The sequence below is a fragment of the Anas acuta genome, chromosome W (assembly GCF_963932015.1).
Source record: "Anas acuta chromosome W, bAnaAcu1.1, whole genome shotgun sequence".
NCBI lineage: Eukaryota > Metazoa > Chordata > Aves > Anseriformes > Anatidae > Anas > Anas acuta.
Window position 1 is genome coordinate 26,779,034 of NC_089016.1, and position 25,330 is coordinate 26,804,363.

The window sequence follows — 25,330 nt, forward strand, 5'->3', positions numbered from 1 at the left end:
GTAGGAGTGATGGGAGATGGGACTGGCTGTCCTGGAGACAACTTCAGTGTGAAACTCTCTGAATGCACAAACTGGAACAGGGAAAGGAACCAGTTCCCCCAAGGCAAAAAGTTCAAGTGAGTGCAGGGAGGATAAAGCAGCCATGGTGTACATACACACCCACACCCACAACCTGTTCAATAACTCTCAAACCTAGAATCTTTCTCACACATAAGATGCTGGAAAGAGCCTGGCTTTTGCCAAGACCCAAACAGAAATAGCTGTAATGCTCAGATTTCCTGATAGTCTCTCCGCCACACTGATTCTGGCATGCACAGTGCTCAAGGAAGATGGGGAAAAGCTGTGAGTAGAGGGAAAGGGTGACAGAAAACACTGCTTTCAACGAGCCCTTGTGGCTGCTAACAGCTGCACTTGCGAGGTGATCAGAAGGGCAACACCACGGTTCAGCGAATAAAAAGTCTTCGACTTCTCTCTGGTCAGCACCAGCAGAGATGTGGAGGAAGCCCTTGGATTGACAGCCTTGTCCTTTACAGGGATAGCACTTAAGCAAAAATTTGGGGGCACTGGGATGTGCCAATCTCTCTTCAAGAGGTTCTCTCCCTGAGCAGTGTGTGCATTTTCCGATCACCAACACATAACCCAGCAAAGCCAACTACGCGGGGAGACTCTCCCTTACTTGGTGCACGTAAGGACAAAAACTGACGAGAGCCAGAAAAACAACTAAAACTGGAATTTTTGCATCCTCTGTGTCTGTTCCCCAGGCGCCTTAAGTCACATTGGCTCAGGCCAATGACAGGAACAAGGTTTCCTCCTACCAGCTCTACAGGGGCCAGTAACATGTAAGGGAGAGCACGCAGCATCTCTTCTCTTGAGCACACTGACAAAGCTGTCCAAGCAGCTCTGACAGCATCACCTCTGCAGCAACCTTGGGTGGGAAAGGCACAGAGAGCCTTCACTCTTCCACGTCCCTCTGGAGAGGATGGAATCAAAAACAGGGGGCAGAAAGGCTTTTCTTCTGTAAATTAAATTAATTTGATGCTTAAAGACGGTGAACTGGAATAAATAGGAATCCGGCAAAGTACCTCTATTGTTTCTGTGCTGGTGTGGGTGCTTTGTGGCAGAGTGGGTGCTTCTGCTCTGGTCTGGTTCTCCCTGTGGTAGGGCAGCAGCTTCAGATTTATTGTTTGGAAGCCAATAATGAAACTTTGCTCTTTGAGAGTACAAAATTTCAGAAACACAGATAGGAAAACTTGGAGGTTAAAATCTGTCCCATTTGGTGCTCTGGAATGGCCTCAGTGGCTGTTTTCTTTACTTCAAGAGTTAAATGCACCTTGCTTACTTTGGTTCACCTTGTGTAAAATCCTACTTAGGATTCACCGCCGGCTCCATAACCTGGTCATCTGCATAGATCTCAGGACAGTCAACAGATGTCTAGTGATGACAGTGCAAGGTGCTGGGGACCTGGCAAGGCATCTTCCTGAGAGAGCTTGCATTTACCAGTTACATCTGACAGCCTCCAAGTGAAGTCAACAATTACAACTAGGATCAGCTAGCTAAAATGATCCCCCTAACTTTCTGGCTCAGAGCAGACTTTGGTACCTAAAAATGTCTCACAACATTGTGGGGCCAAAGGAAGAAGGCACAAGTCAGCGCCTGGGCAGATGGCTCCCATGGGGCACTCCCTGCCTCTGGAAGCTCTGAGGACCAAGGCCACCAGCCTGGGGTGACTTCAGCACTGCTGAATAGGCAGAGGGATACGTGTTTAGCAAGCCCTAGAGGTTTTCAAGGACTGCCACAAATAAAAAGTTTTACAATGGTGGCCATGTACAAGTCCTGATATCAATACTTATCCTTTTCTTCCACCTAACACACTGCCGTCTCCTCCATAGGTCACAGCCCAGAGTACTCAGACATTCAGCAGCTCTGTTAACCACTGCTAAATGCCCTCTTGAGTGCTAACTACATGATGAGTACAGTACTCAGGAAGCAAAAGTAAATAATTTGTTGAGGTGAAGGACCACAAGAAACATACTCAAGATTCTTCAATTTTAGGTCTTCAATATTCTTTGCTTAGATTTTCACAATTCTGTGATTCTGCCTTTGGATAATAGAGCTGGTCTATGAGGTCTGGGAATTTGCTTTTGTTGTTGTTGTATCCTGTGTTAGAAAATTTTTAGCATTATTCTGTAACCTTGTTAGATGTCACAATCAGCTTTTCATAAGCATCTCTTTGTTCCAAAGACTCCGAGATCGTGAAAGAGAATTTCTTTCTTCTGTGCTATAAGCAATACATCACAGTTTGCTCCAGATTAGCATTCATTTTATCCCAAGAGAATCTCTGTACCTCTAACAATGTTGAACACCTGCCCACTGCCTCCACTCCTGCCCTAAATTCCTCTAAGAAGATTAAAACAGTGTTTTTAAGTCATCAAAATAACAGACCTCATTCTTCAGGATGAATTTTAACTTCTTCTGCTTAAAAAACGCTCCCCCCATTCTGCAGAAAAAAAAAATACATGAGATATAAATGGGAAAGTGATTAAGGAGGTATTGGGGAGGCATTGGGGAGGCAAGGACAATCCCCAGACATGGACTGTATATCTCGAAACAAGACACTGGAACTCATGATAAGGAAGCGGCAGACGGACAGAGAAACAAATGTAAGGACTATAAATCTCAAAATTGGACATTGGAATTCATTATAAAGATACAACAAACGGAAGAATTGGCAACAACCAGCTCTCGCAATTAAGAAACATGCCAATTCAGCAGATTCCTGACCAAAGGTGAAAAGTACACTGTGAGGAAGACTCGGGGTCTTCCTCCCAAAGACCCCTGCCCACGTCCCAAAGACCCCTGCCCACAATTCTTGGGAGGCTCTACGCAGGCGCAAGGTGCCAAAAGGCTAATTAGCATGAGAAGCGAGGGAAGGCGGGGATAGGTAATGCATATGTATAGGTGCTTGTAGAATATTGATAGATTGATTGTATAAATTCAAGACTGCTTTCCGCTTTGGGTATGCACGATAGGTGGAGAGATCCCCCGTGCATCCAGCGCTGCAATAAAGAATATACCACTTAAAGGAATTTCGGCTTCGATCTTTGAATCAATCTGGCACCCCAGATGGGACTACCTCTCTGCCGGTCCGCAGGACCCGCTGGGGACAGGACTCCCTAGGGTACCCCCGGGATTTCCCGGAGGGACTCCTCGACTCACCGGATCACTGCGGAGGCAGACAAGGACCCCATCATTGTAAGTGAGTATATTCTTTATTCTGGTTTGGTTTTCTGGTAGACCGGTCATCTGGGACTGTCCAGTAAGTCGGAAGGTGACTTCTGCAGGACAGTGTTTGGTATATACTTTGTGGTTAGTACCACAAGTATATCTGGGGACCTTGGGGTCCATCTGTATCTGGAACTGTCTGTAAGTCAGAAGGTGATCTTCTGCGAGGCAGTGTTTGGTATATACTTTGTGGTAAGCACCATAAGTATATTTGGGGACCTTAAGGAAAGAGCTCGCTTTAAGGTCCATCTGGAATTGTGTTGTCTATTTCGGTTTTCTGACTCATGGAGTATGGTATTTAACTTTGGTTATTGTTACTGTGATTTTGGCTATTTTTCTGGTGGTAATAGTAGGTTCGTGGCATTGTTATAAGAGAGATATTGTTACGGTGTTACACAGTTCGGTTTTCTGACTTATCGCATGTGGAATTTGACTCTGACTATTGTTATTGTGATTTTAGCAATATTGCTGGTAATAGTAGCTTTGTGACATCGCTACTGAAAGATATTGCGTGCCTGTAATTTTGTGAGTGATACATTTTTGTGATACACTTTTGTAAGTAACACGTGTATTCTGAAAGTGTAAACTGGAAAATGGGGGGGCGAGTAAGCAGTGAAATTCCTAAGAAAAGTGCGTTAGGATGTGTTTTGAGTCACTGGAAGGATATTGGAGGATCTGCCGGTGGAAGTGTGAACAGGAAAACATTGATAAAATATTGTAATCAATGGTGGCTGCTTTATAAGCTGGAATGTGGAGAAAAGTGGCCCCTAAATGGAACTTTAAACTCTAATGTTTTGCTACAGTTAATGTTGGTTTTGAGAAGGAGAATAGGATGAAATGTTGTGTACTGATGTTGTTTCAGCATCTTGGTGGGAAAAGGTACAGAATTAAGTTGGCCCCTGACTGAGCCTTTGATGTTGGCATTAGAGAAGTACAGGCTGGAGAAAGATAAAGGAAGTGTTAAAAGGGTTGTTGAAAGTGTTAAAGGTGTTTGAAGTTGAATGAGCAGGGAAAGAGGATGTAGGAATGTTAATAGTTCTGCCTCTGCTCTAGGCAGAGATCTTAAAATCATGGGTGTTAGCCCTTTGGGGCAAATGGATCATGATGGGTCCGAGAGAGAGTTGTTATGGAAACAGAAAAACAGTTAACTCTTAAAACAACCTGAGTTCATGTGCGAGCTCAGATTACCGATGGGACCGCTCAGGGAACTGTGGACAACTGCATTCCCCTGACCGACCCCACTGAGACCCTAATCATCCCGAAAATTATGAACGGCTAAGTAAATACTAAAATCTGGGTGAATTGGGAATTGAGAATATGCTTCCAACAAGGTCTAAAAGAAACCCCTATGGAATTTTTGGACCAACTCTGAAATGTAATGAAAATAAATAAAAAAATAAATAAAACAAAACGGTTTGGACCTGGCTTCAGAGGACAAATTGACTAGCCTTTTTCTAGGGTAATCATTGGTCCCTGATTTCAACAGGAATAACGGGGACCTGGGGAATCTACCCTAGCGGATCCTCCACTGATTATAATGAAGCTAGGGGAGGAATGGAAGTGAAATTTCTTATTGATATGGGGCAACGTATTCAGTTCTAAATCAAGCATTAATGCCTTCACAGAATTATTATGTTAGGGTAAAAGGTGTGTTGTGGTTTAACCCGGCTGGCAGCTAAACACCACGCAGCCGTTCGCTCACCCTCCCCCTCCCTCTCTGAGATGGGGGAGAGAAATGGAAAGTGAAGCCCGTGAGTTGAGATAAAGACAGTTTAATAAGACATAATAATAATACCAGCTACTAGGAAGAAAATTAACTCTATTCTAACTGAAACCAGGACAAGGTGTAACCGAAAAGGCTTATTTTTGTGAACCTTTGAAGTACAAGTTAGGGAAACAATGGGGCATACACAGATTTTTATATACGCCTAACTCCCCATGGGCACTCTTAGGTAGAGATTTATTAGAGCAATTAGGAGCAGAAATTGTCGTTGAAAAAGGGAAAATGAAATTAAGAATAGGAGAAGAACAACTAATAAATGTGTTAAGCTTGGCACTAATACAAACTGACCCTAAAAGTGAAATACCTTTATAGATCACAGATCAATATGTCCAGGAGTTTGGGCTACCGAAGTCCCTGGAAGAGCAAAAATGTGACCTTAATAATTATTAAATTAAAGCCAGGAGAGAAACCCGTTAAGGTTAAGTAATATCCTTTGAGGATAGAAGATAGGAAAGGAATTAAAGAGATAATTGATAAATTTTTACAGTATGGATTATTGATTGAATGTGAATCAGAATACAATACACCCATATTGCCAATTAAAAAGGCAGATGAAAAAAGCTATAGGTTAGTTCAGGATTTGAGGGCCATAAGTAAAATCACTGAAGACATACACCCTGTGGTAGCAAACCCTTATACGCTATTGACCAAGTTAAGGGACAAGTTGGTCTGGTTTACCGTACTGGATTTAAAGGATGCCTTCTTTTGTTTAACCTTGGCCCCAGAAAGCCGAAACCTCTTTGCCTTTGAATGGGAAAATCCTGACTCAGGACGAAAAGTCCAGTTGACATGGACAGTGCTTCCTCAGGGGTTTAAAAATAGCCCTACGATTTTTGGTAATCAACTTGCAAAGGAACTTGAATCCTGGGAAGCCCCCAATTCTGCAGGGGTCCTGCTGCAATATGTTGATGATCTCTTGATTGCTACCGAAGACAGGGGAAGCTGCATACAGTGGACGGTGAGCCTCCTTAATTTCCTAGGAATGAATGGATACCGTGTTTCACAACAGAAGGCACAATTGGTTCAAACCCACATGACGTACCTAGGATTTGAGATCTCAGGAGGACAACGTGAATTGGGGACGGAACGCAAGGAAGCAATCTGCCGTACCCCAGAACCACAGACTGTTAAAGAATTATGAACTTTCCTAGGAATGACAGTGTATTGGGTCTGGCTGGAATGTTAACTTTCCCAGCAGCAGCCCATACAGTGCCGTACTCTGTACTTGTAGCTGGAACAGCAGTGTTATCACACCAGTGTTGTGTCTGCTGCTGAGCAGCAGTGGCACAGTATTAGGCCTTTCTCTAACCCTCCTAGGGGGTGGGCAAAAGGTGAGGAGAGAAACATCACTAGGGCAGCTGGCCTAAACCAATCAAAGGGATATTCCATACCATGTGATGTCACACTCAGCAATAAAAGGTGGAAACAGGAAGAAGAGGGGAGGGGTGGGCTCTCGTTTGGAAGACGTCGGTCCTCCTCTCGAACACCGGCTGCGTGCGTTGAGGCCTTGCTTCAAGGACGTGGTCAATCATCGCTCATTTGTGGGAAGTAGAGAGTAATTTCTTTCCTCTGCACTTCCATATAGCCTTCATTTATTTTGTTTGTTTGTTTTCCTCCCTTCTTTTTATTTTCCTTTTTTTCCCCTCCCTTTCCCCTTTCCCTTTTTATTTTCCCCTTAGTTAAATTGTTAGTTCATGGTAGTCTTTATTTAACTATTATAATTATTTCCCTTTAATTAAATTATCCTTATCTCAACCCGTGAGTTGTTCTTCGCTTTACTTCTCCCCCTCCTCATCTAAAGGAGGGGGAGTGAGAGAGCGGTTGTGGGGTTTAGCTGCCCAGTACGGTAAAACCACCACAGTCCTTTTTGGCGCCCAACGTGGGGCTCGAAGGGTTGAGATAACAATAGAATTGATTAAACGCATATAACTAACACGCTTGCTTGCTAGTAACCATGTACATTGCCCTGTTAATAATAATAGCTTTGTTCCTATGTCATGCAATCCGTGTCATATTCTCCTTTCTCCTATATATCCGATCCGACAAAGTGCTACAATCTGTGTTCACTTTTTTTAATTCGCTGTGCTGCCAAGCACTGACCTTGGTTTTAATCTGGAATTCAGGCTCTGCACTGTTATCATTTGGGTCCCATGGAAACTATCTTTCAGAGAATATTCAGAACTACACTGCCTTCCTTTTCTCATCTGGACACCAGTTTATTAATAATATTAAGAATGGTACCTTTCCCTCCTTTCACAGTGGGCTAATTACAACCGTTTGGGAGTATTTTGAAGATCCATCTGTAACCCATGTATTGCTATTTCTAATTCTGAACAACCAGTTTCATTTTCTCTCTAAGATTAGTCGATTGTTTAGAAAACTTACTTGGGAATCTGTCCCGAAACAGTCTTGTGGTGAGTGGCTAGGTGTGTGGGATGATGTTAGCAGATACCTGTCACGAGTGTCTCCTCCAATAGTTTTGAACTTCACCCCTGAGCAAGTGCTAAATCCTAAAAAATTAGTAGAATGTTTGAGAGTTGTATGTCCTGACCCTGATAATGCCGGAGAACGACAGCTTGCAGCATTGTGCTGGGTCCTGGCTTATTCCTATCAAACACTGTTTAACATCATCCAGCAACTTGAAGAGAGGGAGGAAGTCTCTGAATATGATGACCAAGTAACACACGATGTGGCTGACCCAAAAGACCAACCAACTATGGTATCAGTCGCCCCCATAGTCAAGTCAAAAAAAATGGAAACGGAAGTCAGCTCGTTTAGTAAGGGAAGAAGGCTCTCCTAAGGAGGAGGAAGAAGGGGAAATGGCAGGCACCTCTAAAGCAGGGCCATCACAAAAACAGCAGGAAGACGAGACAGAAATCATAAAGGAATCAGAAATCACTCGATCCTTATCCCTGAGTGAGATGCGAGAAATACGAAAGGATTATGGTCGACGCCCAGGTGAACACATCCTCACTTGGCTGCTTCGATGCTGGGATGCTGGGGCCAATAGCCTACAATTAGAAGGCAATGAAGCCAAGCAGCTGGGATCCCTCTCTAGAGAAAGGGTAATCGACAAAGTAATCGGGAGAGGAGCACAGGCCCTCAGCCTCTGGAGACGACTCCTGGCGGCTGTGAGAGAAAGATATCCCCATAAGGAAGATATTGTATATCAAATAGGCAAGTGGACCACTATAGATAAAGGTCTCCAGCATCTGCGGGAATTAGCTGTGCGGGAGATGATTTATAGTGATTTGGACAATGCCCAGACACCTCAAGACCCCGATGAAGTCCAGTGCACAACATCCATGTGGCGTAGATTTGTGCGGAGTGCACCACCAGCACATGCCAGTACCCTGGCATCAATTAACTGGGATGAGGGGATGGGACCAACATTGTATGATATGTCCTGCCAGCTTCAAAAATATGAAGACAATCTCTCTGCTCCGCTACAGTCCAGTGTCTCAGCTGTGGAGAAACTGTCTAAAGGACTTGACAAGCTCGTGGAACGAGTATATTCCCCCTCATTTGGACAGAGTGATACTTCAGCCACTAAGAATCAGCATTCGCGCGCTCAAGAGAGAGAGTACCCAAGACGTACACCACGTGGCACCTTGTGGTTTTTTCTGCGTGACCATGGGGAAGATATGAGGAAATGGGATGGTGTACCTACTTCAACCCTAGCTGCTCGGGTACGTGAACTGAAAGGAAATACAGCAGCAAGAAGAGGGGTTCCTAAGAGAAATGCTGCTCCAGTTTCCATGGGGCAGTACCCCAGAGGCAGTAGAAGAGCTGATGTTATTCTTGACCCTGATGAAGAGACCTCTACCTCTCATTTGCAAGAATTAAGTGGCAGACGCTCCAGCCAGGACTAGAGGGGCCCTGCCTCTGGCCAGGTAGAGGAGAGGGATAACCGGATTTATTGGACTGTGTGGATCCGATGGCCTGGAACATCAGAACCACAAGAATACAAAGCTTTAGTGGACACTGGCGCACAATGTACCATAATGCCATCAGGCTACCAAGGGACAGAACTCACCTGTATCTCCGGAGTGACAGGGGGATCCCAACAACTATCTGTACTGGAAGCTGAAGTGAGTCTAACTGGGAATGAGTGGCAAAAGCATCCCATTGTGACTGGCCCAGAGGCTCCATGTATCCTTGGCATAGACTATCTCAAGAGAGGGTACTTCAAGGATCCAAAAGGATACCGGTGGGCTTTTGGCATAGCTGCTTTGAGCACAGAAAAGATTAGGCAGCTGTCTACCTTGCCTGGCCTTTCAGAAGACCCTTCTGTTGTAGGATTGCTGAAGGTTGAAGAACAACAGGTACCAATTGCTACTACAACGGTGCACCGACGGCAATATCGCACCAACCGAGACTCCCTGATTCCCATCCATGAGTTGATTCACCGACTGGAGAGTCAGGGAGTAATCAGCAAGACTCGCTCACCCTTTAATAGTCCTATATGGCCAGTACGAAAGTCTAATGGCGAGTGGAGGCTAACAGTGGACTACCGCGGCCTGAATGAAGTCACGCCACCACTGAGTGCTGCAGTGCCGGACATGCTGGAACTTCAGTACGAACTAGAGTCAAAGGCAGCCAAGTGGTATGCCACAATTGATATTGCTAATGCATTTTTCTCCATCCCTTTGGCAGCAGCATGCAGGCCGCAGTTTGCTTTCACTTGGAGGGGCATCCAATACACCTGGAATCGGCTGCCCCAGGGGTGGAAACACAGCCCTACCATTTGCCATGGACTGATCCAGTCTGCACTGGAGCAAGGGGGAGCCCCTGAGCACCTTCAGTACATTGACGACATCCTCGTGTGGGGCAACACAGCAGAAGAAGTTTTCGAGAAAGGGAAGAAAATAATCCAAATTCTCCTGAAAGCTGGTTTTGCCATTAAACAGAGCAAGGTCAAGGGGCCTGCACAGGAAATCCAGTTCTTGGGGGTAAAATGGCAGGATGGACGTCGCCATATTCCAATGGATGTGATCAATAAAATAACAGCAATGTCTCCGCCAACTAGCAAAAAAGAAACGCAAGCTTTCCTAGGCCTCGTGGGATTCTGGAGAATGCATGTGCCAGGCTATAGTCAGCTTGTGAATCCTCTATATCGAGTGACTCGAAAGAGAAACTATTTCGAGTGGGGCCCTGAGCAACAACAGGCATTTGAACAAATCAAACAAGAAATAGCTCGTGCAGTAGCCCTTGGGCCTGTCCGTACTGGACCAGCTGTGCAAAATATACTGTACACTGCAGCTGGGGAGCATGGCCTCACCTGGAGCCTTTGGCAGAAAACCCCAGAAGAAACTCGAGGCCGACCTCTGGGCTTCTGGAGTCGGGGCTATCGAGGATCAGAAGCCAATTACACCCCAACTGAAAAAGAAATACTCACAGCATATGAGGGTGTTCGAGCTGCTTCAGAAGTTGTGGGTACAGAGGCACAGCTCCTCTTGGCACCACGGTTACCTGTGTTACATTGGATGTTCAAAGAGAAAATTCCCACTACACACCATGCAACTGATGCTACATGGAGTAAGTGGATAGCACTAATTACACAGCGGGCTCGAATGGGAAAACCCAATCGCCCAGGAATCCTGGAAGAGATTATGGACTGGCCGGAAGGTAGAGATTTCGGAGTACCAACAGAAGAGGTAACCCGTGCTGAAGAGGCACCACCATACAATGAGTTGCCAGAGGACAGAAAGCAGTATGCGTTGTTTACTGACGGATCCTGCCGTGTGATAGGGAGTCATCGGAAATGGAAAGCTGCTGTGTGGAATCCCATACGACGAGTTGCGGAGGCCATGGAAGGGGAAGGTGAGTCGAGTCAGTATGCAGAAGTAAAAGCCATACAACTAGCCCTAGATATCGCCGAAAGAGAAAATTGGCCAGTATTGTATCTTTATACTGACTCATGGATGGTGGCAAATGCTCTGTGGGGGTGGCTGCAGCAATGGAAAGAGAGCAACTGGCAGCGCAGAGGTAAACCTATCTGGGCTGCTACCCTGTGGCAAGATATTGCTGCCCGGGTAGGAAACCTGGATGTTAAAGTACGTCATGTAGATGCCCACATGCCCAAGAGTCGCGCTACTGTAGAACATCAGAACAACGAAGAAGTGGATCGAGCTTCGAAAATTGAAGTGGCTCAGGTGGACCTAGACTGGGAACGTAAGGGTGAGCTGTTTGTAGCTCGATGGGCCCATGAAACATCAGGACATCTGGGGAGGGATGCCACTTACAGATGGGCTCGTGATCGAGGGGTGGACTTGACCATTGAAGCCATCACACAGGTTACCCATGAGTGTGAGACCTGTGCTGCAATCAAGAAAGCCACGAAGGTAAAATCTCCCTGGAACAGGGGGAGATGGCTAGGGTTTCAATATGGTGAGGCCTGGCAAATTGACTATATTGGACCACTTCCAAAAACCCGCCAAGGCAAACGGTACATACTTACCATGGTAGAAGCAACTACTGGGTGGTTGGAAACATACCCTGTAAACCATGCCACGGCCCGAAATACTATCTTGGGCCTGGAAAGACAAGTATTGTGGCGTCATGGTACACCAGAGAGAATTGAGTCTGACAATGGGACTCATTTCCGAAACAATCTTGTTACCTCCTGGGCAAAGAGGCATGGTATTGAGTGGGTATACCACATCCCTTATCACCCACAAGCCTCTGGGAAGGTTGAGAGGTACAATGGACTGTTAAAGACTATGTTACGAGCATTAGGTGCTGGGACATGGAAACAATGGGACACAAATCTACCAGAAGCCACTTGGCTAGTTAACAATAGGGGGTCTGACAGCCGTGCTGGTCCTGCCGAAACAAAACCCCTACACACTGTGAAAGGAGCTAAAGTTCCCGTAGTGCATGTAGGAAGGTGGATGGGGAAGGCAGTGTGGGTTGCTCCTGCCTCGGGAAAAGGCAAACCCACTCGTGGGATTGTCTTCGCCCAAGGACCAGGGTATACCTGGTGGGTCATGCAAAGGAATGGGGATATCAAGTGTGTGCCTCAAGGAGATTTGACATTGAGAGAAAACTAATCTGTAATCTAAGTTATATGTTGTAGGAAGATGCTGTAGGATCAACGACAGGTCAACGTTGCAAGGAGCCGGGCAGTGCAACAAGAACTTGAGCTAAGCTGGTGCTCGCGTCCAGACATCCAACTCCACCTGCCTTGAGTGGCCACTTTGGCAGATGAAGACCTAATCATCAACAGTTCTTATGAACGTTTTCCAAGAAAGACCTATGGAATGAGAAGATACACCTGCCTATTAATCTTGTCCTATTAAATCCTTGTCCTGTTAAAGGACAAGGAATAATGATGAGGATGCTTGTATGCTAAAGTATGGGGATCTGAGTGTGACACAAATGTTATGGAATAAGGGGTGGAGGTTGTATTGGGTCTGGCTGGAATGTTAACTTTCCCAGCAGCAGCCCATACAGTGCCGTACTCTGTACTTGTAGCTGGAACAGCAGTGTTATCACACCAGTGTTGTGTCTGCTGCTGAGCAGCAGTGGCACAGTATTAGGCCTTTCTCTAACCCTCCTAGGGGGTGGGCAAAAGGTGAGGAGAGAAACATCACTAGGGCAGCTGGCCTAAACCAATCAAAGGGATATTCCATACCATGTGATGTCACACTCAGCAATAAAAGGTGGAAACAGGAAGAAGAGGGGAGGGGTGGGCTCTCGTTTGGAAGACGTCGGTCCTCCTCTCGAACACCGGCTGCGTGCGTTGAGGCCTTGCTTCAAGGACGTGGTCAATCATCGCTCATTTGTGGGAAGTAGAGAGTAATTTCTTTCCTCTGCACTTCCATATAGCCTTCATTTATTTTGTTTGTTTGTTTTCCTCCCTTCTTTTTATTTTCCTTTTTTTCCCCTCCCTTTCCCCTTTCCCTTTTTATTTTCCCCTTAGTTAAATTGTTAGTTCATGGTAGTCTTTATTTAACTATTATAATTATTTCCCTTTAATTAAATTATCCTTATCTCAACCCGTGAGTTGTTCTTCGCTTTACTTCTCCCCCTCCTCATCTAAAGGAGGGGGAGTGAGAGAGCGGTTGTGGGGTTTAGCTGCCCAGTACGGTAAAACCACCACAGACAGGTTGGTGCAGATTATGGATCAACAATTATGGATTAATTGTAAGGCCTTTGTATGATTTAATTAAAGATAACTGCATAAGACTAATATGGACAGGAGAAGCCCAAGCAGCCTTTAAGAAGCTTAAGATGGAGTTGATGCGAGCCCCAGCTCTTGGTTTACCAGATTTGTCTAAACCCTTTTGGTTATACTCCTATGAAAGACAGGGTATGGCCTTAGGGGTACTAGCACAAAAGTTGGGACCTTACAAAAGGGCAGTGGCTTATTTCTCCAAACAATTGGATGAAGTAAGTAAAGGATGGCCAGGCTGCCTGCGAGCAGTGGCAGCCGTAATTATGAATATACAAGAAGCCCGGAAATTTACAATGGGGCAGAAGATAACAGTGTTTGTCTCACACACTGTGTCAGCAGTTTTAGAACAAAAGGGGGCTCATTGGTTATCTCCTCAGAGATTTTTGAAATATCAAGCAATATTGGTAGAACAGGACGATGTGGAAATTGTGATAACTAATATTGTGAATCCAGCCTCTTTTCTTAGTGATGCTCTGGCGGAACCTGTGATTCACGATTGTTTAGAAACTATGGAGACTGTGTATTCCAGCCGACCAGACCTTAAGGAGGAGCCCATGGAAGATGCAGAAGAAACTTGGTTCACGGATGGGAGCAGTTTTGTTACACAAGGACAACGTAAAGCTGGATATGCTATAACAACTACTCAGCAGGTAATTGAGTCTAAGCCTTTACCCCCTGGAACATCAGCTCAAAAGGCGGAGATAGTTGCTCTCACGAGAGCATTGGAACTGGCAGCTGGAAAAAGGGTAAATATTTGGACAGATTCTAAATATGCATTCGGCGTGGTACATGCTCATGGAGCAATTTGGAAAGAACGTGGATTACTGACTGCTCAGGGAAAACAGATAAAACATGCTGAAGAAATTTTAAAATTGTTAGAGGCTGTAAAACAACCAGAAAAAGTGGCTATTATGCATTGCCGAGGGCATCAAAGAGGATCCACCGACTTCGAGATTGGGAACAGATTGGCTGATAAAGAGGCAAGAAGGGCGGCGGAAAGAGGTCAAGTGGAAGTGCTTGCTTTAATACCAGACGGTAAAATTCAGACATTAGAGAAAGGACAGGCTCCTAAATATTCAAAAGAAGATTTAAAGTTGATCGAGGATCTAAAAGGGAAGCTGAATGTTGATGGGTGGGCTCATTTGAAGGACAACAGGGTTGTTATGCCCTCTAATTTGGTGTGGCCTATGGTTTTGGGGGAACACAACAAAACCCACTGGGGAGCCGATGCCCTGTATAAACTATTAAATCGAGTCTTGGTAGCAAGAAATCTGTATACCACAATAAGGCAGGTAACCCAACAATGTGACACCTGTATGCGTCATAATCCCAATACAGGAAATAGGGTGACATTTGGTGTCATTGATAAAGGGAATTATTCGGGGCAACTGTGGCACATTGATTTTTCAGAACTCCCTAGAAAAGGGGGGTATCGTTATTTACTGGTTCTGACTGACATGATTTCAGGAAGGCCTGAAGCCTTTCCCTGTCGAACAAACAAAGCAAGAAGAAGTGGTTAAAGTCTTGTTAAATGAAATAATACCATGCTTTGGGATTCTAGTAGCAATGTCTTCTGATAGAGTTTCACGTTTTTGTGTGCAAGTGGTACAACAGATAAGTAAGATTCTAAAGATATTCTAAAGACAACTGCATACTCTTTATAGACCGCAGGCAAGTGGACAGGTAGAAAAAATGAAACATTTAATTAAATAACAAATAGCTAAAATCGGACAAGAATCTAATTTGTCATGACCTCAATCCCTCCCTTTAGCATTACTTAGAATTTGAGTTAAACCTAGAATAAAAGGGAATTTGAGTCCCTTTGAAATCTTATATGGAAGGCCGTATCCATTTCTATTTAGTGGAGAGGATTGAACGCAGTTAGGATTAGAATATTTATATGCATATATAACTGAACTTCAGAAATAATTAAATAAAGTACATAAATTTGTTCTCAGGACCTGGGCTAGACGGTTGGATCAACCAATCCACCCTTTTAAGCTCAGGGATTATATATATAAAGACTTTTTCAGGACAACCCCTAGAGGAGAAACGGAAAGAAAGTGGACGGGACCATACCAGGTATTACTGACAACACACACCGCCATTAAGATTAAGGAGCAAGCAGCTTGGATCCACGATTCAAGGGTGAAGAAGGCCCCGGCGACGATATGGACCACGACCCCAATTGGACCAGCAAAATTGCATTTTTCCAGATCCTAATGATTGTGGGGGTGTGGTTGTCAGATTTGGGATGGGCAGTTTGGGATGAGAACTTACACCTGTCCCTGATACAAACAATTTCTCAAGTAATTAATAAGACAAACTGTTGGGTATGCACCCATCTGCCACAGCATGGGAATAAGGGTGTATCGTTAATCAGGATTCCCTTGCCTGCAAACTTACCTTGGACTAATTTGTGGGAAAACACATCTTGTGGTCAAAAATATGAAGAAGTTTTGGAACTAGAAGTTAGTAGCTTCGTGCCATTGGAATCTTACTATGTATGTGTACAAAGGTGTAACCCGCCTAAGGGTATGGGAAAACAGGATTGTATAAATACGGGTACTACTTATGTGGGAAATCAGACATCTTGTAATCAAACAATTGATATTAGTACAACTAGCAGTTGGGCAAATTCAACCAGCTGGCCGGTTCCAGAAGGAAAAGGGTGGTATTGGCTATGCAATGATACAGCCCGTAAGGTCTTGCCCGAGAATTGGAAGGGAACTTGCACTCTTGGAGCAGTAGTCCCCAATATGACAGTACATGATGTAGTGCCTCGAGGTTACTTGAGAAATCATATCTGGAGAATTAGACGAAAAATTAACAATCCATTGATAGAGAGACACACCGCTTTTCATAGTTTTGTTCGATGGTTTATCCCATGGTTAGGAGTGAGTGAATTGGAAAAGGCGATAGTTAATACTTCTGCAATTATAGAGAAGTTAGAAAACAAAACTCTGGATGCTATAAAGGCTCAACAAGAAGAGATATCTAGTTTATCACAGGTAGTATTACAAAATCAGATGGCCCTAGACTTGTTACTGGCCGCTCAAGGGGGAGTCTGTACAGTAATAAATACAAGTTGTTGTATGTATGTAGATCAGAGTGGAAGGATCTCTACCGACCTGGAAGAAATATGGAAGCAGACAAGGGTCCTACATGAGATCAGTAAAGATGATCTTTCATGGAGTTTTAGTGAAATATGGAATAAGTTAACCTCCTGGTTGCCCAATTTCCAATGGTTGAAACAAGTGTTCATTGCTCTAATCACATTAGTAGTGTTAGGAATATTTGTGTGCATGTTGTTTAGATGCCTGCTTTGTTGTGTTACTGTAAATAATGAAAGTATCTGATGCAAAAGAATTTGCATGGGAAAAGAAAAGGGGGGATTGATTAAGGAGGTATTGGAGAGGCATTGGGGAGGCAAGGACAATCCCCAGACATGGACTGTATATCTCGAAACAAGACACTGGAACTCATGATAAGGAAGCGGCAGACGGACAGAGAAACAAATGTAAGGACTATAAATCTCAAAATTGGACATTGGAATTCATTATAAAGATACAACAAACGGAAGAATTGGCAACAACCAGCTCTCGCAATTAAGAAACGTGCCAATTCAGCAGATTCCTGACCAAAGGTGAAAAGTACACTGTGAGGAAGACTCGGGGTCTTCCTCCCAAAGACCCCTGCCCACGTCCCAAAGACCCCTGCCCACAATTCTTGGGAGGCTCTACGCAGGCGCAAGGTGCCAAAAGGCTAATTAGCATGAGAAGCGAGGGAAGGCGGGGATAGGTAATGCATATGTATAGGTGCTTGTAGAATATTGATAGATTGATTGTATAAATTCAAGACTGCTTTCTGCTTTGGGTATGCACGATAGGTGGAGAGATCCCCCGTGCATCCAGCGCTGCAATAAAGAATATACCACTTAAAGGAATTTCGGCTTCGATCTTTGAATCAAAAGAACACAGAATGGGAGTATTCATCCACTTTTTTTTTTTTTTCTTTTCTTTCTCTTAATCATTTGTGGCAAACAACACGTAGGGATCTACATGTGATGGGGCTCTGGGTCATGATCTTTTCTTGCAAAGTCCTCTTTAAAACTCAAATTACAGTGGAAAAAAATCCTTCTGCCAAGTTGAGACTGAACTGCCTTTCCCAATGGCTGCTGGAGACATCAGCAATGCTAAGAATAGCCCAAACTGGTCTAAGAAGTGGAGCTGTTGTACAGCTGCATTAGCAGGTGCTTGTTTGTCATCTGTGCTGCACCTCACATGAAAACTTGCACAACCATCTTGAATTTGTTTCTGCTTTGTAATATTCCATTGCTACCCTTTGTGAATGCCCTTGTTCTGCTAGGACACAGTGAGTGCAAGAAATCAGGCTGCTTGCTGGTATTAGAAGATTACTTGACATTGAGAAACATGGATAAAATGCCAGTCAGGAGACACATCTGTAAAAGAACAAATTACCCTGTCTGTGCACTGGAGTCAGTCAGAGGTAAAAGCAAAGGAGAAAAATAATTTTAATATATTCTGAAATGTAATCACTGTACAATTGGGGAGGTTTGCTGGATTAAAGAGAAAGAATAGAGCAATAACAAATAGAAATAAAAACATTTGTAACAGAGTGAAAATGAAGCAGCAATTGGGTTTCTCTTGTTTATCAGTGGACCTCATGTTTATGAATGAGGACTGCTCTGTGCCAGTGCACTCAAGTTATCTAAGTCAACCTCTGCAAATCCTGCTGGGTTTGTGTTGGGATCCCAATAGAATAACAAGATAGGACTTAGAAAGGATATGACATCTGAAAAAAATAACTGGAGGTCAAACCAGGAATGGGATCATAGGAAGGTTGGAAGGCACCTCAGGAGGTTTCTAGCCCAGTGCCTTGCTCAAAACAGGATCACCAACTGGATCAGACTGGGCTTCTCAGAGCTTTATTCAGTCAGGTTCTGAAAACCTCCAAGGATGGAGGTGACACATTCTCCCTGGGAAAAGGTTTTCTGTGCTTGACTCTTCTTGTGGTGAAAAAGGTTTTCCTTAATTGCGATTAAGGTGTGAAAAGAAACAGGCTGGGAACGAAGTACCCATCAGATGCTGCAGTCAATTGATTGCCAACTTGGCCATGTTGGTATCACTCCTCACTGCCACAAAGGAAGTTTCTTACAATGTCTTTCCACTCCTTTTACAACTCTCCAGATTATCCTGTCATCCTCCATCTGATGGTCATAACCAAGTAAATGCAGACAGTTTTTCCCCCTTTATTCCTGCCCTTTCCTCTTTCTCTGCCCTACCCTGAGGCAGAGGGTACAGCCATAATGTGTCCATAATGCCACTTTCTAGTAAGGTGGAAACTCCTGCATTGCTATGACAGTTTTGTTGCAGACTTGAGATTAAAGCAATCAGCATTATGACAAGTAACTATTAAGCAAGTCTAATACTTATACCAATTTTAGTTTAACACACTCTGGTCAGATCTGCCGTTATATCAACCTTTCGGGCCCCACGTTGGGTGCCAAAAAGACTGTTGTGGTTTAACCCGGCCAGCAGCTAAACACCACGCAGCCGTTCGCTCACCCTCCCCCCTCCCTCTCTGGGACGGGGGAGAGAAATGGAAAGTGAAGCCCATGAGTTGAGATAAAGACAGTTTAATAAGACAGGAAAATAATAATAACAATAATAATAACAATAATAATAATAATAACAATGATGATAATAGTACTACTAATAATAATATGTACAAACAAGTGATGCACAATGCAATTGCTCACCACTCGCTGACCGATGCCCAGCCTAACCCCGAGCAGTCCGGCCCCCCTTCCCCCGGCTAGCCACCCCTATATATTGTTTAGCATGACGTCAGATGGTATGGAATACCCCTTTGGCTAGTTTGGGTCACCTGTCCTGGGTCTGTCCCCTCCCAGCTCTTACTGCACCCCCAGCCTGCCCGTTGGCAGGACAGAGCAAGAAGCTGAGACGTCCTTGTCTTAGTATAAGCACTGCTCTGCAACAATTAAAACATCTGGGTGTTATCAGCACTCTTCTCATCCTAAGCCAAAACATAGCATTCTACCAGCTACTAGGAAGAAAATTAACTCTGTTCTAACTGAAACCAGGACACAGGCACAAAGAAGAACATAATTATCAGCAAAGGACAGGAGATCACCTCCTTGTGTGGCTGATCAACCCCTTTCAATGAAGGGTAGCAAAACACTTTATAAATCCAAATCCAAGGACTATCCTGTACCTTAGCTCTTCTGCACACAGGTAGAAGTGAGTCAGTTATATGAGGCATTAAGAACATAGCATCTGCCTGCACTGAAATATCTATGTCAAGGTTTTGTTTCTACATTTTGCAATTGCTTTACGTCGTCCTGCCCCAAAGATCAGAAGCTGAGTAAAGCCACATTTCAGCCTGGTAGTTAAAGCATTCAGGCAGAAAAAGAACTTGAATCTTCCATGTTCTGACTGAAAGTCTCTATTAGCTAAACAAGACAAAGATGTTTTGTGTCTGGAGCCTCCCATTTTTTTCTAGCCAGAAACACCTTGCAAATTAGACCCAGATTTGTGAATACTTTCGGAATGAGCAAGTACATATTCTTTCAGTGAATGTACAAAAATAAAGTGCTAGGGTTTATTGAAGACTTTAAGCCCAAGATACCTGTTTTTTCTTCTTTAAAAATTTTAAACAAAACCTGAAAATCCTAATTTTAAAGAGCGGCCTCTGTTCTGGACTCAAACTACCCATGCCTGACAGCATCACTTTAAATATTAAATATGCTAGCCTTGCTCAGGATCTATTTTTAACACTGTGTCATTTAATATGTCAAATACTGCTTGTCAGATCAACTTATACAAAGTACAATTGGCTCCATTGTAATCTTCACCTCCTCTCCCAAATTGCTAGTCTTACAACTAGTATTTTAAATAAATCAAAGCAAATATGTCTTTTTTTTTGAAAACCTGCTTTTATTTTGGACTCTGTAGTGGAGGCAGACCGAGAGGGGTTGTTTTCTGGCACGATGTTTCCTGGGAGCTCCATTGCAGTGAAGGAACTGCTAGCAGCTCTGAAACAAATGCTGTGATCAAACTCTTCTCATAGCCAGCTCACGGTTTACTCATGGCAGAAAGCACTTTTAAGCTCCTGAACTTCAGCCTGCTGAGCTAGATGGGAGAGTGCACTGTTCCTCCAAAAGACATCAACACCTGCTGACTTGATTTTATGTTTTGGTTTCAGTTAGAACAGAGTTAATTTTCTTCCTAGTAGCTGGTAGAATGCTATGTTTTGGCTTAGGATGAGAAGAGTGCTGATAACACCCAGATGTTTTAACTGTTCCAGAGCAGTGCTTACACCAAGACAAGGACGTCTCAGCTTCTTGCTCTGTCCTGCCAACAGGCAGGCTGGGGGTGCAGCAGGAGCTGGGAGGGGACAGACCCAGGACAGCTGACCCAAACTGGCCAAAGGGGTATTCCATACCATCTGACGTCATGCTAAACAATATATAGGGGTGGCTAGCTGGGGGAGGAGGGCTGGACTGCTCAGGGTTAGGCTGGGCATTGGTCAGCAGGTGGTGAGCACTTGCATTGTGTATCACTTGTTTGTACACATTATTAGTAGTAGTACTATTATCATTATTGTTGTTATTATTATTATTGTTATTATTATTTTCCTGTCTTAATAAACTGTCTTTATCTCAACTCACGGGCTTTACTTTCCTGTTTCTCTCCCCCATCCCAGACAGGGAGGGGGGTGTGGTGTAATTGCCTGAAGCAACTAGGAAAATAAAACTTAAAGAAAATGTACAACATTGAAGAGGCTTTCAGGGTAGGGCATAGCTGCATTACCTGAGCGTTCTCTAGGCTTCCAACCTTGGATGCTATCGCGCTGGGGAAACTTGGTGTGCTAGCTCTAAGGAACAGTACGGAGCGTAGAGTGGAGTGGAGACACCACGGCTAGGCTCTGTGACCAGGTGGGGACTCGATTGTTCTTGTGCACACCGAGATCAATAAGCTGCACTTTTTGCCACCCTGAGCCAAGGACCTGTCATGTTTTGACAAATGCTGTACCCTAGTGTATTTTGCTCATTATAATATCATTATAATACCAAAACACACCTCCATCCCAAAAGCTACCCACCTCCAAGGTGCGACCACCCCTCACTGAGCATGCGCTCTGAATTTCTCAGGGCCTATTACTTTAAACGGAGACGGGAAAACTTTTCACCAATCATAACTAAGATATGCTTGACTAGAGTCACTCAAGCTCCACCTAAAAGATAGAAAATAATATAAATTGGCCCAAGAGAGAGGGGATGTCAGGGAAGATACCACCGTCAGGGGAGATACCATCCAGAGGACATACAACATCCTTAGGACCTCCTGACTCCTGGGATCAGTCGACGGGCTGAGCCTCTCTTCCCCCCCCCATTGGGACGCCTTTGGTGAGATTTGAACACTTGGTTATAAATCTTTCTAGAATCTTTGATCCTTTTAACGCGTTTATTTCTAGGCTGCACACCTGTAACACCTGTGTATTTCATGCATGCTAGCTTGCTTTTGCAGACAGTCACTGTCGCCGGCAATCCAAAGAACCTGGTTATCTGTTGCTGTAATAAATCACACTTGATTGCATTGTTATAGCTCTCATTAAGTGCAACTAGGGTAAGGGTGGTTATACGTTATTGGTGAATCCGTGAGCGTGATAGTTCAGTGTTCTGAATCCAACCAGACCCCAGATGGTTAACACGTTATTGGTGATTATCCGACCAGACCCCAGACGATTAATGCGTTATTGGTGAAATCTGTGATTGTGACCGGACCCCAGACAGTTAATGCCTTATTGGTGAATATCCGACCGGACCCCAAATGGTTAACGTGTTATTGGTGTATCCGACTGGTTCAGTACCCTGAATCCGACCGGGTCCATAACAGTTAATCAGATACACCCCTTAATGTGACAGGGGGAGGGTGAGCGAACGGCTGCGTGGTGTTTAGCTGCCGGTCGGGTTAAACCACGACAGTCTTTTTGGCGCCCAACGTGGGGCTCGAAAGGTTGAGATAACGGCAGATCTGACCAGAGTGTGTTAAACTAAAATTGGTGTAAGGATTAGACCTGCTTAATAGTCGCTTGTCATAATGCTGATTGCTTTAATCTCAACTCTGCTGCGCCTGTTTTCCAAATTGAGTATTATAGCACATTATTTTCCGTATGTGCTCTCTGTCATGTTGTTTATCCTCTCTGGGCCCTGGTTTAAGATCATTATGGTACTGTGTGTTGTAACAGTGGCTTATGAGATGATGACATTTCTGGTCATGACTCTAACTTGGTATTTGTACTCAGCACTGTCATCGACTCTATACTTTGGAAACCGTATCTCGGAAACTATTAACAATTACACCTATTGCCTTTTTTCATCAGGGAGTCAATCTGTGGAGGGGAAAGGGGGAGATATTTTTTCCTACTTGTTCACTCTCCCTTTCTCCTTCACCACCCCCTTATCCTCCGAGCTTGTTACAATAGTTCTCCGAGATACTGAATATCCTTGGGATACTCAGACCAGCATGGTCTTGTTATTATGTCTCCTGAATGCGCTTCAGGTTTTGCTTAAAGTTAAACAACTACTTAGGAATCTCATTCATAGATCTGTCCGGAGGCAGGATAGTTGTGAGTGGCAGGGAGTATGGGAGGATATGGGCAGGCATCTAGAGCAGTGGGCACCTCCAATGCTTTGGAAATTCACCCCTGAACAACTGCAAAATCCCAGAAAACTGGTGGAATGCTTGAAAAAAGGGTGTCATGACTCTGGCAGTTCCAAAGAGACACAAATCACTGTAGTGTGCTGGGGGTCTGGCTTATGCCTATCGAGCTGCAATTGATGCTACTATCAACCTAGTGACAGACCCTGCGGGCGCTCCAAGTCCTGTGACAGGCCCAATGGCCACTCCGACCCCTATGATGGACTCTGCAGCCGCTCCAGCTACAGTTCCTGCAGCCGCTCCAATTCCTGCAGCCGCTCCAGTTCCTGCAGCCGCTCCAGTTCCTGCAGCCGCTCCAGTTCCTCCAGCCGCTCCAGTTCCTCCAGCCGCTCCAGCTCCAGTTCCAGCAGCCGCTCCAGTTCCAGCTCCTGCAGCTGTTCCAGTTCCAGCTCCTGCAGCCACTCCAGCTCCAGTGGCTGGGTCAGAGAAACAAGCTGTAGCAGTGCAATTTGCCCCTGCAGAGGGTATTCCAACCCCTGTGGCAGACCCTGTAGCTGGGTCAGAGAAACGAGCTGTAGCAGTGCAAGTTGCCCCTGTAGAGAAGGGGAAAAAATGGTATAGAGATTCAGGTCGTTTAGAACGCAGAGAGTCTTCTGCCAAATCTAGGTATAGAGAAGACAATGCTGGGCCATCAGGGATTCAGGAGGAGGAAGATGAGGATGCCGAAAAATCAACAGTAACTATCCAAAACCTATAACAGCCTGACCTACGAGATGTGCATAGATGAGCAGCATGTCACCTGGCTGCTCCGGTGCTGGGACTCTGGAGCCAATTGTGTGGAATTAGACGGCAGGGAAGCCAAGTGGCTGGGATCCCTTGCTCGAGACGCCGGCATTGACAAAGCAATTGCAGATGGAGCACAATCCACCAGCCTCTGGAGGCGTCTCCTCTCAGATGTGAGGGAAAGGTATCCCTTCAAGGAAGAACTTTTATGTTTACCAGGCAAGTGGACCACTATGGAGAAGGGAATCCAGTACCTGAGGGAATTAGCCGTACGGGAAGTGATTTATGAGGATCCAGACCTCAGACAAACATCCAAAGATCCAGATGAAGTCAAGTGTACACGACCCATGTGGCGGAAGTTTGTACGGAGTGCACCATCATCATATGCCAGCTCATTGGCAATAATGGCCTGGAAAGAGGATGAGGAACCCACAGTGGATGAAGTGGCTAAACAACTCCGGCAGTACGAAGAAAGTCTCTCCTCTTCCTTACAGGCCTGCGTCTCAGCTGTGGAGAAACTTTCTGAAAAGGTTCACCAACTTGAAGAGAATCTATCTTCCTCCCCACCTGAACCAACCAGTGTCCAACGACCGAAAGAGAACACCTGGGAGAAAACACTTTCTGAAAAGTTTCACCAACTTGAAGAGAGATTATTCTCCTCCGCACCTGTACAGAGCAGTGTCTCAGCTATCAGGGGTAGGCGTTCATCCGCACAAGGAAGACGATATGGTGGGTACTCACCCCGTGCCACCCTGTGGTTTTACTTACGAGACCATGGAGAGGACATGAGAAAATGGGATGGAAAATCTACCGCAACCCTAGAGGCACGGGTACGTGAGTTGCAAAAGAAAACAATCAGGAAAAAAGGATTCTCTGAAAAGTTTGCTGCTCCAACTTCCAGCAGACAGTCCTTCAAACACAGAAACGAAGAAGATTCTGACCAGGGTTAGGGGGGCCCTGCCTCCAGCCAGGGGGAGGAAAGGGACAATCGAGTTTATTGGACTGTGTGGATTCGATGGCCTGGCACGTCACACGCACAGAAGTATGAGGCTTTAGTAGACACCGGTGCACAATGTACTGTAATGCCATCAAGCTATAAAGGACCAGAGCCCATCTATATTTGTGGAGTGACAGGGGGATCCCAGCAGTTGACTGTATTGGAGGCTGAAGTGAGTCTGACTGGGAATGAGTGGGAAAAGCACCGCATTGTGACTGGCCCGGATGCTCCATGTATCCTTGGCATAGACTATCTTAGAAGAGAATATTGCAAGGACCCAAAAGGGTTCCGGTGGGCTTTTGGTATAGCTGCCTTAGAGACAGAGGGCATTAAACAATTATCTACCTTGCCTGGTCTCTCAGAGGACCCCTCTGTTGTGGGGTTGCTGAGGGTCGAAGAACAGCAAGTGCCAATCGCTACCACAACTGTGCACCGGCGGCAATATTGCACCAACCGAGACTCCCTGATTCCCATCCATAAGCTAATTTGTCAATTGGAGAGCCAAGGAGTGATCAGCAAGACTCATTCACCTTTCAATAGTCCCATATGGCCAGTGCGAAAGTCTAATGGTGACCCAACCAGGACATTGTACCATTTCA

At 44.9% G+C, this 25,330-nt stretch overlaps 1 protein-coding gene and 2 long non-coding RNA genes across 6 annotated transcripts in view; 2 read left to right on the forward strand and 1 right to left on the reverse strand.

Moving 5' to 3' along the window:
* LOC137846743 (uncharacterized) overlaps positions 1-25,330 on the forward strand; it is a 296,979-nt gene that overhangs the window by 158,767 nt on the left and 112,882 nt on the right. The gene's annotated exons all lie outside the window — the stretch shown is intronic.
* LOC137846725 (protein FAM219A-like) overlaps positions 1-25,330 on the reverse strand; it is a 111,651-nt gene that overhangs the window by 31,710 nt on the left and 54,611 nt on the right. Inside the window, exon 3 of one of the 4 annotated variants that reach the window (XM_068664842.1) lies at positions 17,220-23,544. The exons of the other annotated variants lie outside the window; for them this stretch is intronic. Within the exon in view, the coding sequence (XP_068520943.1) occupies positions 23,114-23,544 (431 nt within the window). The 3' untranslated portion in view covers positions 17,220-23,113. Of the gene's footprint in view, positions 1-17,219; positions 23,545-25,330 lie in introns of those variants that run through there. 4 annotated transcript variants of the gene reach the window in all.
* The window catches only part of LOC137846734 (uncharacterized), a 114,993-nt gene that overhangs the window by 14,798 nt on the left and 74,865 nt on the right, over positions 1-25,330 (forward strand). The window lies entirely within an intron of this gene.